General features: G+C 59.8%; 1 protein-coding gene across 1 annotated transcript in view; it reads left to right on the top strand.

Moving 5' to 3' along the window:
• PDE2A (phosphodiesterase 2A) overlaps nucleotides 1–12,290 on the top strand; it is a 94,769-nt gene that overhangs the window by 60,289 nt on the left and 22,190 nt on the right. Inside the window, exons 3-4 of the mRNA XM_056115989.1 lie at nucleotides 7,439–7,528; nucleotides 10,102–10,190. Of these exons, the coding sequence (XP_055971964.1) occupies nucleotides 7,439–7,528; nucleotides 10,102–10,190 (179 nt within the window). The remainder of the gene's footprint in view (nucleotides 1–7,438; nucleotides 7,529–10,101; nucleotides 10,191–12,290) is intronic.

Genomic DNA, 12,290 nt, shown 5'->3' with positions numbered 1-12,290 from the left:
GCCAGATGCCACCCCTTAATCCGAGATCTGTGCTCCCCGATCCTGCCTCCTTCACCTCGCCCCCCTCCGGTCCCCCTGGTTTGTTTGTCCCTACTTTCCTGACCAGAGACCCTATGGCAGGGACCCCCGAGAACAATGTCCTTTCTCCCAAGTCCTCCTTTCTATTTTTCCTTCACCTTGGACTTGGAAGCCTGGGACAGCTGGGAAGGGGGTTGGGAGGTGATGGGCCCTGGAGGCGGTGAGCTGGGCTGAGGAACACTGGGGGAGGGGTGGCAGTCTAGGGAGGGGGGTCGTTAGGGTCCCCCACGGGCTGGGGGGCGCCAGGACTGGGCTCAGGTGTATTCTACAGTGCACGTGTCTCCAGTGTGGCTCGGAGGCTGGGGACGCGGGCCTGTCGGAGTAACAACTGAAGCCGGAGTCTGCGGGGGCCCAAGGGTGGGGGACAGGGGCAGGGCAAGAGGACAGGCAGTCCTGGGGGGAGGGACGGACAGAACTCCTGTGCTCCAAGTGGCCTCTTTGTCATCCCCCTGTCACCCTCATTCTGTCTTCCTAGTGCCTCTTCCTCCTGGGGGGTCTCTGCCAGGACCCCCTTTGGGAGGGCAGTCACCTCCTGTCAGAGGTGGGGCCTTTGCCTGTGGCACCTCCCCTTGGGCCCTGAGTCTTGTGGCCTCTCTTGTGGCCGGGCATAGCCCCAGGCGTGGTAGTCAGTACCCCCCCCCCCACACACACACTGCCCCAAGAATAATAGCAGTGAGCAGGGTGAGACCAGCATGCACCCCTAGAGCCCGTGGGAGGGCTGGGGAGGGCGCAGGGCTGGGGGCTCTGCATGCCCCTGCCGGCAGCTTCAGCAGCGTGGAGGAGCGAGCGAGAAGCTGAGTTCTGGAACCTTCTGTGTCGGAAATGGGGTGGGGTCAGGAATCCGTATAAATGCACCCTCGGGGATTCCCGGGGTCACCCCAATTGGATGTCTCTAGCTTTTTCCCCTCTCCCTTTGTCTGGGGCCCCAGAGTGTGTGTGTGTGTGTGTGTGTGTGTGTGTGTGTGTGTGTGTGTGTAAACATTTGAGCTAGTGCTACTGTAGCCAGATCAACCCCAACCCCCAAATCTCTTGGGAATCATGAGCTCGTTCTTTTCTTGGATTTAAAAAATAAAAATTGGGCCACACCTGGCGAGGCTCAAGCTTGCTCCTGGCTCTGCGCTCAGGGATTACTGCTGGTGGGGCTCAGGGGGGTCATCACATGGGCATGCTGGGGATTGAACCCAGGTCAGCTGCGTGCGAGTCAAGTGTCCTACCCACTGTGCTCTCTCTCCAGCCCCTCTCCAGCGCTTTCTTCTCCTGCCCGAGGGAAGCTGTGTGTGGTGTGGGGGTCCTGAGCTGTAGCCCTCTGCATCCCCCAGGCAGTGCTCCTGGGGTATTTCAGGCCCTGTGTCTGCAGAGGCGGCTCCTGGCAGTGGCATATGAGGGGATAAGACACCTTCTCTTCCTCTTCCTTCCTTCCTTCCTTCCCTCCTCACCACCACCTGCCTCCACGGGAGCTGTGAGCCACTGCTCAGGGGGGCTGAGCTCTGAGACATCACCAAAGGGGGCACCTCTGGTTGGCACCAGGAGGGCTTCTTGGGGGTAAAGTTAAGCCCCCCTCTCGGGGAGAGCACCCGGGCACCTTCTGGACACAGATAACGTCCCTTCTCCCCTGTCCTGGGAGGACCCTGTTTTCTGGGAAGATACGAGGATGTGAGTTTCACCCGCCGGATCCGGAAGCAGAGGAACGTAAATGTCATTTGCCCAGGCACTCTGGATTTCTGCTCCTGGCAATCTCATCGCCTCCACTGTGGTTCCCCCAGTCAGTGGCTGATCAGCCACGGTGTCCCTGTGTTCTTAGGGTGAAGGGGAGGTGGGGGCGGGAGGCAGGAGTGGGCGGGTGGAAGGACAGAAGCATCTGGGAGGGGAGGCAGGAGGCCAGGAGACTTGAGGCACCGGGACAGAAGCAGCTGTGGAACGAGGGAGGTCTGGGGGTGGGGGGCAGGCCAGTCAGGAGGCCGGGAGACAGCCTGGGGGACACCTGCTCAAGAGGAGAGGGAGAGGTGCAGGGGGGGGTGCCAAGGCCCTGGGGGATGAGGCCCTGCTTGTAGGGGAACGATTCTAAAGCCCCCAGGGAGAGGAGACCCGCTGGCTGCGTGTGGGCGTCTCCCTGGTCCATTCTTGAGACAGGCTGGGCCTTTGGAGGCACTGCGTGGTTGCATTTGGTGTTCTGTTTTGTTTTGAGGCTACACCCGGCTGTGCTCAGGGCTTATTCCTGGCTCTGCACTCAGGGATCACTCCTGGTGGGGCTCAGAGACCATATGGGATGCTGGGGATCCAACCCGGGTCGGCCTTATGCCAGGCAAGCGCCTTACCTGCCGTACTATCACTCAGACCCTTCCTTTTCCTAGGAAGACTGGGAGGTTTCCTCCCCACAGGGAAGACGGGGGCAAATCCAGGCAACATGAGGGCAGTCGGGGGCTTTACGGGGTAGCAGGGGGTAGCAGTGCCCTGCCTGGCCTGAAGAAGGGCTTCTGTCCCTCTGCAGAAGGCCCCAAAGCTAACCTACGGCCTCTGGTTTTCCATGGTCTTGGGCGCTCAGGCATTAGGAACCTGTTATGCTAGAGCTTCCTGCGGGCAGGTGAGCGGTGAGCGCAGACTTGCTGGTCCAGCCCCGCCCTGCCCAGTCTGGCTCTCCTAGGTGGTACCTGGGCAGCGGCTCTGTCTATGGTGCTGACGGCTCAACTCTTGGTCACAGGCTGCAGGGCGGAGGGGGGGAGTGGGAGCTGAGAATGCTATCGGTTCCAGGAGCCCACCCACTCAACCCACCCACCCACCTACCCACTCACCCACCCACCTACCCATGCACCCATCCACCCAACCAACCATCCGGTCACCCACCCACCCACTCGTTCACCCCCCACACTCATTCACCCACCCATCCACTCACCAGCCCCTCCACCCCCGCATCCTTCATTCCTCCTTCCAACCATTCACCTGCCCGCCCCCTGTCCCGTCAAACTAAACAAGCTGCTCTGCATTCTCCCTGGTGCTGGGCAGGGCCTGGTGGTCATGCCAATCTTTATGCTGATGCACATTCAGAGAAGCTGCCAGCCTACGAAACGTGATCTCTGCCCCCCTCAAAGCCTGGGCGGTGTGTGTTTGTAGGTGAGAGAGAGAGAAAAAAATGTGTGTGTGTGTGTGTGTGCATGCATAAAAGTGTGAAGGTGTGTGAGAGTGTGTGTATGTGTATGTGTGTGCGTGTGTGTGTGCATGTGAGTGCATGGGGGTGTGCTTTACCTCTGCGTGCGTATGGCTGTGAGGGTGTGCATGTGGTGGGTAGGTCGGTGCGTGGAGCAGCAACACGAGTGTGGAGGCGCCTGAGTCTGCTCTTCCTCTCCTTCTGGGCCTCTGGGCCTTGAGCCACGCCGCACCCCTACCTCAGGAACTCGCTCCCTCCCACTCCTCCCCTCAGATTCTCTCTCCTGCCCCCGGCCAGCCCTCTGCTCCCTGGTGGAATCATTTCTTTTTGGTCTCAGGGAGCCATGGGGAGACAGACCAGTCGGAACCAAGGCCAGTGAGACACCCACCAATGGTGGTAAAGGACAGGTCAGGCCGCCGCCCAATCCAAGCAAAGGGCAGGTGGAGAGCCCACCAATGAGAACAAAGGACACAGCGTTCTCTCTGAGCCCCTGGCCAGGGAGCAGGCAGCGTAGAGCAGAAGGGCCGGAGGTTCTGGACTTGGTTGTGCCTGGGATGTTGTGGCTTCTTTGAGAGGCATCAGTGTCCTCATCTGTCAAATGGGGAGACTCCACTGTGCCCAGCCTGGGGCCTTGCTCAATGTGCTTCCCCGCCTTGTTCCTCTCTTCCAAGCCCCACAGCGCACACATAGCAGACACCCCCTCTCTGATGGAGGGGGACCCCTCAGAGCCTCTGTGCCCCTGCTCCGCCCCTTTCTCCCGACCCCCATCCAAATCTGTTTTTTTTTTTTTTGGCCTCTTGGGTCACATCCAGCGATGCACAGGGGTTACTCCTTGTTTTGCACTCATGAATTACTCCTGGCTGGGAATCGAACCCGGGTCAGTCGCGTGCAAGGCAAACGCCCTACCCGCTGTGCTATCGCTCCAGCCCACCCCACCCCTGTCCCAATCTGGGTTTTCCTTGTTTGAATGGCTTCAGTTGGCAGACCTAAGCGGGGATCTTTGGAAGCCACACTGTGTGCTGTGGGGTGCTGTCTACGCTGAGCTTTGGCGGGCTGTGAGGTAGTCATGCCCGGGTGCACCTGCGGGTTCTAGGAGGCTGTGCGGCTGAGGGTGGATGATGGTTCTGAGAGTGGGAAGTGTGAGGAGGAGTGGCCCACCCGTGTGGGGATTGTCTTTCTTGTTGTTGTTTGGGGCCCATACCCAGCAGTACTCAGGGCTGACTCCTGACTGTGCTCAGGGTCACGCTTGGTGACGACTGGGGTTGAACTCGGGCTGGTGTGTGCAAGGAAGACACCTAACCTGCTGTCTGTACTATCGCTTCGTCCCCGAGGGATTGTCTTGATTAGATTCAGTGACTTCCCCTCTTGAGGACAGAGACAGAGCCCCAAGACAGAAAGGTGAGGGGGGAGAGAGGGATTCTAGGCTGTGCCAAGTGGGCACTGGCAGAGAAATCCCCTCCTGCTATCCCCTCCTGCAAACCCAGGACTGAGGGCCAGGTGGAAGTGGGGGTGGACACTGGAGCTGAGAAAATGCTGGTGGGGGTGGCATTTGCTTTTGTTGTTGTTGTTGTTTTTAATTTTTATTAGTGAGACACCAGGAGGTACAGTTGTAGACTTACAAATTTTTGTGCTTGGGTTTCAATTATACAATGATCAAGTACCCATCCCTCCACCAGTGCCCATTTTCCATCACCACGGATCCCAGTATCCCTCTCCCCGCCCCCCCCCCCCCCGCATCCCACCCTGCCTCTGTGGCAGGGCATTCCCTTTTGTTCTCTCTCTCCTTTTGGGTGCTGTGGTCTGCAAAAGAGGCATTGAGTGGCAATTATGTTTGGTCTATAGCCTACTTTCAGCATGCTTCTCCCCTCCTGGGAGGATCCTCCCAACACCCTTTATTTGGTGCTCCCTTCTCTATCTGAGCTGCCCTTTCCCCTAGAATGCCCGGCTGGCCTCTAAGCTATGGAGTAATCCTCCTGGTACTGATCTCGGCCATTCTTGGGTGTTAGTCTGCTATTTTGTTACTTTATATTTGGTGGGGGTGGCATTTGGAGGTGAAGGCTCGACCCCAGCCTCCTCGTGATGCTAATGCAGGGGTCCCCCCACCCACAAATGCCCTGAAAAACAGGCATTTACCCCATTGTTGCACACCCGCTTGCTTCCACAATTTCTCCCTGTGGCCTCTGTTTGTGTAGTCCGAGTTTACCTGGAAAGAGATCTCTCTCGCTCTCTCTTACTCTCTCGCTCTCTCTCACTCTCTCTCTCTCTCACACACACACACACACACACACTCACTCACTCACTCACTCACTCCCTAAGCTATCCCTGGGCCTTGCCAGAAGAAAGATCAGAGCCAAGACTGCGAGTCGTGCGTCTCCTGGACCCAGTGTATTCTGCGCACCCTCTCCCTTTCCTTCTTAATCTCGCGGAGTGCTTGGTTTTCCGGTTCTCCCCTCCTGTGTGGGTCCCCTCCTCTGGACAAGTCTCATCTTACTCCCTCCTGGAGACAGCCATTGACAGTGGAAGTGAGGCCACAGTCACCTCCACGAGAGCTTTATTAGCTGGTGCTCCCAGCACTGTAGCTTTGGCCAGCCACCCTTTCCCAATGGGCTCGTGCTCGGGGTCCCCGGGAGACCCTCCCTCTCAAGCTGTGTCTCAGTTATCCTCCAGTTAATCACTGTGTATTTGGGTGAGGATAGTTTGGGCCACAGTGTGCGTGTGTGTGTGTGGGGGGGGCGGCCAGATTCCTCCCTGGTGGCGCTCAGAGGACCGTGTGGTGGCCGCGATCGGGCCTGGGCACTTGGTCGGGCCCCTTGATCATGTTCTGGCCCTGGCCCGTCCTGCGCTCTGAGCACAGATCCAGCTCTCCATGGGGCAGACAGCAGAGGGAACATCTGAGGGCTGGTGGGGAGGGCCGGCACGGCTGAGCGGTGACATGAGTCACAGGCCTGCCTTGGCCCGGGGTCCCCTGCTCCATCACCTTCCTCTTTGATCCCCCGGGCTCCGGCCGAGTTAACAGAGTGAGGAGCAGGGAGCTTTGTTGTCCCCTTTCCGGCTCTGCAAGGACAGGGCCTGAGCAAGGCTGGAGGCAGTCAAGGTTAATGCCACTCTCCCCTCATGCCCAGGGCTGGCTCTGTTGTGACTTTTTCATCTTGGGCGCTCCAGCACCCTTTGACTTCTTTTTTGGTGGGGGCCACACCCAGCGATGCTCAGGAATCACTCCTGATGGTGCTGGGGAGACCAGATGGGACGCCGGGGATCAAACCTTGTGCACAGGTCAACCGCGTCCAAGGCGAGCGCCCTACCCACTGTGCTGTCTCTCGGGTTCCAGCCTCTGGCCTCTTGCATTTCACGCCCAGCCCATCACTAGGCTGAAAACATGAGACAGGAGACCAGCCCTGCGGGGAGTGTATTGGGGATCTTGCTGCCACCAGCCTGCACCTGTCCACTCTGCCAGGCCCCTTCTCGCTGCCCCCATGGCCCAGAGACTGAGAGCCAGCGACAGGCTGTGAAAACAAAGGGAAGGTGCAGATTGGATGGGTGGTGACAACACACTTCCTTACATATGGCTGCTCATGCCTTCCCTGGTATGCCAGGACTCGAGATTGGGGTCTAGTCAAGGCTTGGCCTCTTGGCTGTTCTTGCTAAGTCCTGGGCCCTTCTGTTTTTTGTTTGTTTGTTGTCAGGGGTGTGGGTTGGTTTGGCTCACATCCGGTGATGCACAGGGGTTACTCCGGGCTCTGCACTCAGGGATCACTCCTGGCGGTCCTCGGGGGACCATATGGGATGCCGAGGATCGAACCCGGATTGAGTGCATGTAGGGGAAATACCCTCCCCGCTGTCCTGAGCTCTACTTGGACTGATGACCAGGTGGGGGTGGGAGAGGGAAAGACGTTGGAGCTGAGAAGTTGGCAGGGAGAGCGTTAATCAATACACTGAATTATATAATTTATGATTTTATTACATAATGGTGTCATCGAATGATATGATAATCATAAATCTGTAATTAATATACAGCATTAATAGTACATATGAGGGGACTTGGGCACTCTGGGACTCAGAGACTTGTCGGATTCGGGGCATCCCGATGTCCTGAGGTTCCCGAGTCTGGGAGCCCCAGGACCTGCTCTAAGCCAGGAGTGGGAGCTCAGGGTGCTGCGGCAGGAGGGGCTTCCCCGATGGGGCTGGCCAATGTCCTCACGGCTATTTCTTCTCTTCCAGGATGCGCTACTGAACCTGGGCTCGGCCATCGACGGGGCGGGCCTGCGACGCGCCATCAAGGAGGCCCTCTCAGCTGTGCTGCCCAAAGTGGTAGGTGCCTCGCCCCGCCTTCCCTGCTGCTCCTCAGATCTTTGCCCTGCTTGGCACTGCCTCACCCGGGCTTGAGAAGCAAGAGATCCAGCCTGCCCCTCTGCAAGGTCTCGTGAGAGTATTCCTGGAGGGCTTCCTGGAGGAAGGATGCTCTCACACTGGAATCCCAGCATGGGAGAGCCAAGCAGGGACTTTGATGCTGACTGGGAAGATCACAGCACCCAGGAAAGAGCGAGAGGACGTGGTGGAGTCTGTGCGGGAACATCCACAGCAGCGGGGGACTTAGGGAAGGACTTCCCTGCTGCCTGGGGGCCTAGCCTGAGTGGCCGCGTCCCCCTGACTGGATTCCAGAGTGGGCATCGGCTCTGGAGAGGCAGAGCTTCTCTCTGAGCCCTAGACAGGGCCTGTGCCCCCCTTCGGGCTCCCGTGGCCAGTGCATCCCCCCACCCTTCCCCCAGACCCCTGCGCCTCTGGGGTGTGTTGGGGTTGGTGGTGGGGGCACCGGCAGATGAGGGGCCGGAAGCACACTGCCCACATGCCCTCCTTCTGCTCCAGCGCATGCTGGACACCCTCTGCTCTGGGCACTGCAGCCCATTCAGAACGTTCCTCCTCTCCCCGACTCGTGCCTCCTGGCTGGGCTTGATGCATGAGCCCCCAGAGGCTCAGAGAGGGAGGACACTTCCCCAAGGTCACACAGGAGAGGGGCCAGCGGCAACTGGGGCTCCCCACCCCCACATCCTCCTTCCCTTCCCTCCACTCTGCCTTCTGGAAAAACCCTCCTCCACGAAGACATTCAGAGCCCAGGAGGAAGGCTAATGAGGGAGCTTTATTGGGCGTGAAATTGGTAGGAAGTAGGGGGGGGCGGTGTTGACACCCAAAAATAATTCCTCCTGGAGAAGGAAGGGACGGAGGCAACATCTGTCCCCGGGCACATGCACATCTGGAAACGCAGACAGGGCGGTGGCAGATGGAACGGTAGGCAGCTGTCCGGCCGGCCCGTCCATCCATGCTCACAGGCTGGGTGCCCTGGGCATGTGCCTGCACTGAGTGTGTCCCCAGGGCTAGGCTGTGGAGAGCCTGTGCCAGGAATTGGGTTCCTGGACATGGCAAAGTGCTCCCTGGTGCCCGCCCCTCCCTCCGCCACCAGGAGATTGCCAAGGGCCAGGGCAGCCCAGCTGCAGGGAGTCCCGCTCGCTCCCTTCCCCCCTGCAAACACACCCGGTGGAGTGGGGAGCTGGGGAGTCATCGCCCGTGCCCCAGAAGCTGGGGTCAGCTCTGCGCCCCAAGAGGTGGGGGGAGGTCCCCGCCCAGCACCTGGCCCTCTCATCAGCACCATTGTGCCAGCAGCGAGCCCCGAGCCCCGTGCAGATGGCGTAGCCCAGCCGGCACCCCCTTCCCTGCAGTCAGCTCGGGCTAATTTTATCCTGCGGGGCTGAGCGCGAGGGGGCGGGAGACAGACGGACACGCGGAAGTTTGCCCCTCTGGGGGTGGGGGGCCCTGTGTGGGGTGGGGGCTTCTCCTCGCCTTTGTAGGCTGGGTCCCTCCCCCCACAAGCATGGAGACAGGGACTCCGGAAGGCTCTGCCCTGACCGCCTCTCCCTGCCCTGGGACCCGCGAGGCCCCTGCCCGGGGTGTGCATGAGCCATGGAGACCTGCCCCTGACCTTCCCCGAGACCCCTTTCTCCTGCAGAACAGAGTGGGCGCAGAGTGGCCACTATGCACCTAGGGGTCAGCGGGATGCCTGGCTGCACAGAACTGGGGAGTCCTGCCTGGAGGAAGCATCAGGGCAGGGTTCCTGCTGGGTTGAGGTGACTCTGGGCAGCCCGGTGGGGTGGAGTCATCAGTCAGAAACATTGGTAAGGGTTAGAGAGATAGCACAGCAGGTAGGGCGTTTGCCTTGCACGCAGCTGACCCGGGTTTGATTCCCAGCATCCCATATGGTCCCCTGAGCACCGCCAGGAGTAACTCCTGAGTGCAGAGCCAGGAGTAACCCCTGTGCATCGCAGCGTGTGACCCAAAAAGAAAAAAAAACTGTTGGCGGGCTCAGCATTCCCCGCTGATTGGTCCCTCTAGCTCATCCCTAGGAACTCAGACCCTCACGCTCAGTGTACCAAGTACCCCAGCTCTTTATCTCTACATACCTCCTCGGCAGCCAGGAGCCAGTCTCCTCCCTGTCCCCCACACCAGGAAGGGTGTCCTCCCTGCTGCAGACCCTGCTGGACAATCACGGCCTCCAGAACGCCCTCCTAGCTTGTGTCACAGTGTGTGGCTGACTTGTCTGTGTCCCAAAGATGGGCGGGAAATTTCTGGGGCATCCTCAGCTCCTTCCCTCCCGTGGGCCCGAGATGATACTTGCTTACTGTTTGCCGAGATTGAGTTGGGCAAGAAAATGTGTGTGTGTGTGTGTGTGTGTGTGTGTGTGTGTGTGTGCGAGCGAGCATGTGTGCATGCCAGGTTTGGGGGTATAGGTAAGAAATGTACATTAATTTCTATTCAGAGAGAGAGAGAGAGACCACTGGGCACCTGTGCCAGGTGGGCAACCCAGTGTTTCACCATCTGACCTTCTGTCCTAGGAAATTGTCTACACCTACTTGCTGGACGGCCAGTCCCGGCTGGTGTGTGAGGACCCCCAACATGAGCTGCCTCAGGAGGGGCAAATCCGGTGAGCCCCCTCTGCCCTGTCACCCTCTTGTGCCAGCCAGGTTCTCAGGGCCAGGCTAGGCTTCTTCTGCCCAGGGAGTGCCCTGCCCCAGAGGGCCCTGTGCTGGCTCCCAGCTCCAGCGGAGGGGAAAGTCTCTTGGGACGGTGTTTGCCCAACAGCATTGTCACTTGCTCCTGAGAGCAGTTGGGGTGTCAGGGCCTGGAGAAGCGTGGGGATGCTCACAGCCTGGGCTGGACGGGTGGGCAGGCTGTGAGCCGGTGTCTAGAGCCAGCCTGGTGCCCGGCGCCCTGGACTCAAACCCCAGTTCCCCAGCAGCGAGCTCTAGGCCATGGGCAGCACTGTCCACCTCTCTGGGCCTCTGTCTGCTGCTGTAAGGAGATGCAGGCCGGGGGATGGCACCAAGGGCTGGCACATGCCGGTGCCCTGGGTTCGAACCCCAGCACTGCTTGCCCAGCACTGCTGGGGTGATCCCCAAACACAAGAGGGCTGTTTGGGGGGGGTGGAATGAGCCGATCCACGTGAGGTACTGAGCACCCATTCCGTAGCGACTGTGACACTCTCCTCTCTGAGAGAATGTGGGTGGTCATGGAATCTTAGGCCAGGGCTCTGCTTGCTCTGCGCGTCCCCAGCCCCCTGCCCCTCCCTTGGAGCCCTCGGAATTCATCAGGCGGCTGAACAGGGTGGACCGTGCCCAAGGGCACAGGCCTGGCGTGAGCAGAATGGCCCCGCGAGAGTGCTGAGGGCAGGAATGCTGGCTCTTGGTGGCCACCTGGGCCACGGCTGCAGGGTGCGAGCCCAGGCTGAGGGAAGCGGCCCAGGAGCCGGGATCAAAGGGGCAGCTTGGACCAGGCTGGGGGAGGTCTCGGGCTGGTCCTCAGGGGAAAGCTGCATCCTGCCTGCTCCAGCCCCCAGCTTCAGGGCTGCTGGGCACCACTACACTTAGGTCCCCCCAGCAGGATGGTCTCCAGAGGGAGAACCAGAGGGGCGTGGAAGGGAAAGCACTGGAATGGGAGTCAGCCTCTGTCGTACCTGGTTCTTTCTTATCCTTTTTTTCCTTTTCCTCTCTTTTGTTTTGTTTTGTTATTTTGGCCATACCTGACAGTGCTCAGGGGTTACTCCTGACTCTGTGCTCCAAGACCGCTCCTGGCGGTGCTTAGGGCACCATATGGGATGCCAGGGCTGGCCGGATGCAAGGCAAATGCCTTTCCTGCTGTACTGATGCCTCAGCCCCTACTTTCATTTTCAACAGGGGCCACAGTGTCAGGCCCTTGTCAGGGCAGGGTAGGATGGCCTGTTGCCAGCGTGCTCAGGGCTCAGCAGTGCTGGGAACCTTCGGAGCTCCTCCTGGTGTGCCGGGGGCCGTGAGGGCTGCCTCCCACGGTGCGTGAAGTGCTGGGGACCCCGCACACCCGTCCAGGACAGTCTGAGGATCTGCTGGGTCTTACCTACAGGATGGAGGTGATGAAAGGGCCTGTCAGCACAGCAGCTGACAGGGGTCCAGAGCACCCAGCCCCACACCCCAACACGCGCACGTGCACACATACACACACGCACATGCTTGCACATACACACGCACACACACATGCACACACACGCATGCATGCACACACACATGCATGCATGCACACACACACACACACACACAGGAGGTGCTCAGAACCGGCTGGTGGTCCTGTGGTCACTGTGTGGAGGCCTGTGTCCAGCCTCCATCTTCTTTCCTATCAAATGGGTGTGGCGGCAGTACACTTTGAGGCTGAGGCCCTGGGGCGGGTGGCACACAGCAGGGCAGGTGGGACGTGGAGTGCGACCATCAGACTGATAAGGGCCTGGGGCAGGGATGGGGCTGACGCGGTGGAGGGAGGACGGCAGCCCCTCACCAGCGGCCCTGCACTGGACTTGTGCAGACCGCGTCTGCCCCTCCTGTGGCCCTGTGCAGCCCCTAGCCCGGTTCTGCACCACGACTTCAGACAGGCGATGGGGCCGTGCCAACAGCAGTTGTCTTGCACACAGCCGACCCAATTTCCAGCACCCCGTACCATCCCTGAGCCTGCCAGGGCTGACCTCTGAGTGCAGAGCTGGGACGAAGCCCTGAGCAATGCC

The sequence above is a fragment of the Sorex fumeus genome, unplaced genomic scaffold (genome assembly GCF_029834395.1).
Source record: "Sorex fumeus unplaced genomic scaffold, SorFum_2.1 ptg000030l, whole genome shotgun sequence".
NCBI lineage: Eukaryota > Metazoa > Chordata > Mammalia > Eulipotyphla > Soricidae > Sorex > Sorex fumeus.
The sequence above is the reverse complement of the archived record's forward strand: the minus strand, read 5'-3'. Positions and strand labels throughout refer to the sequence as shown.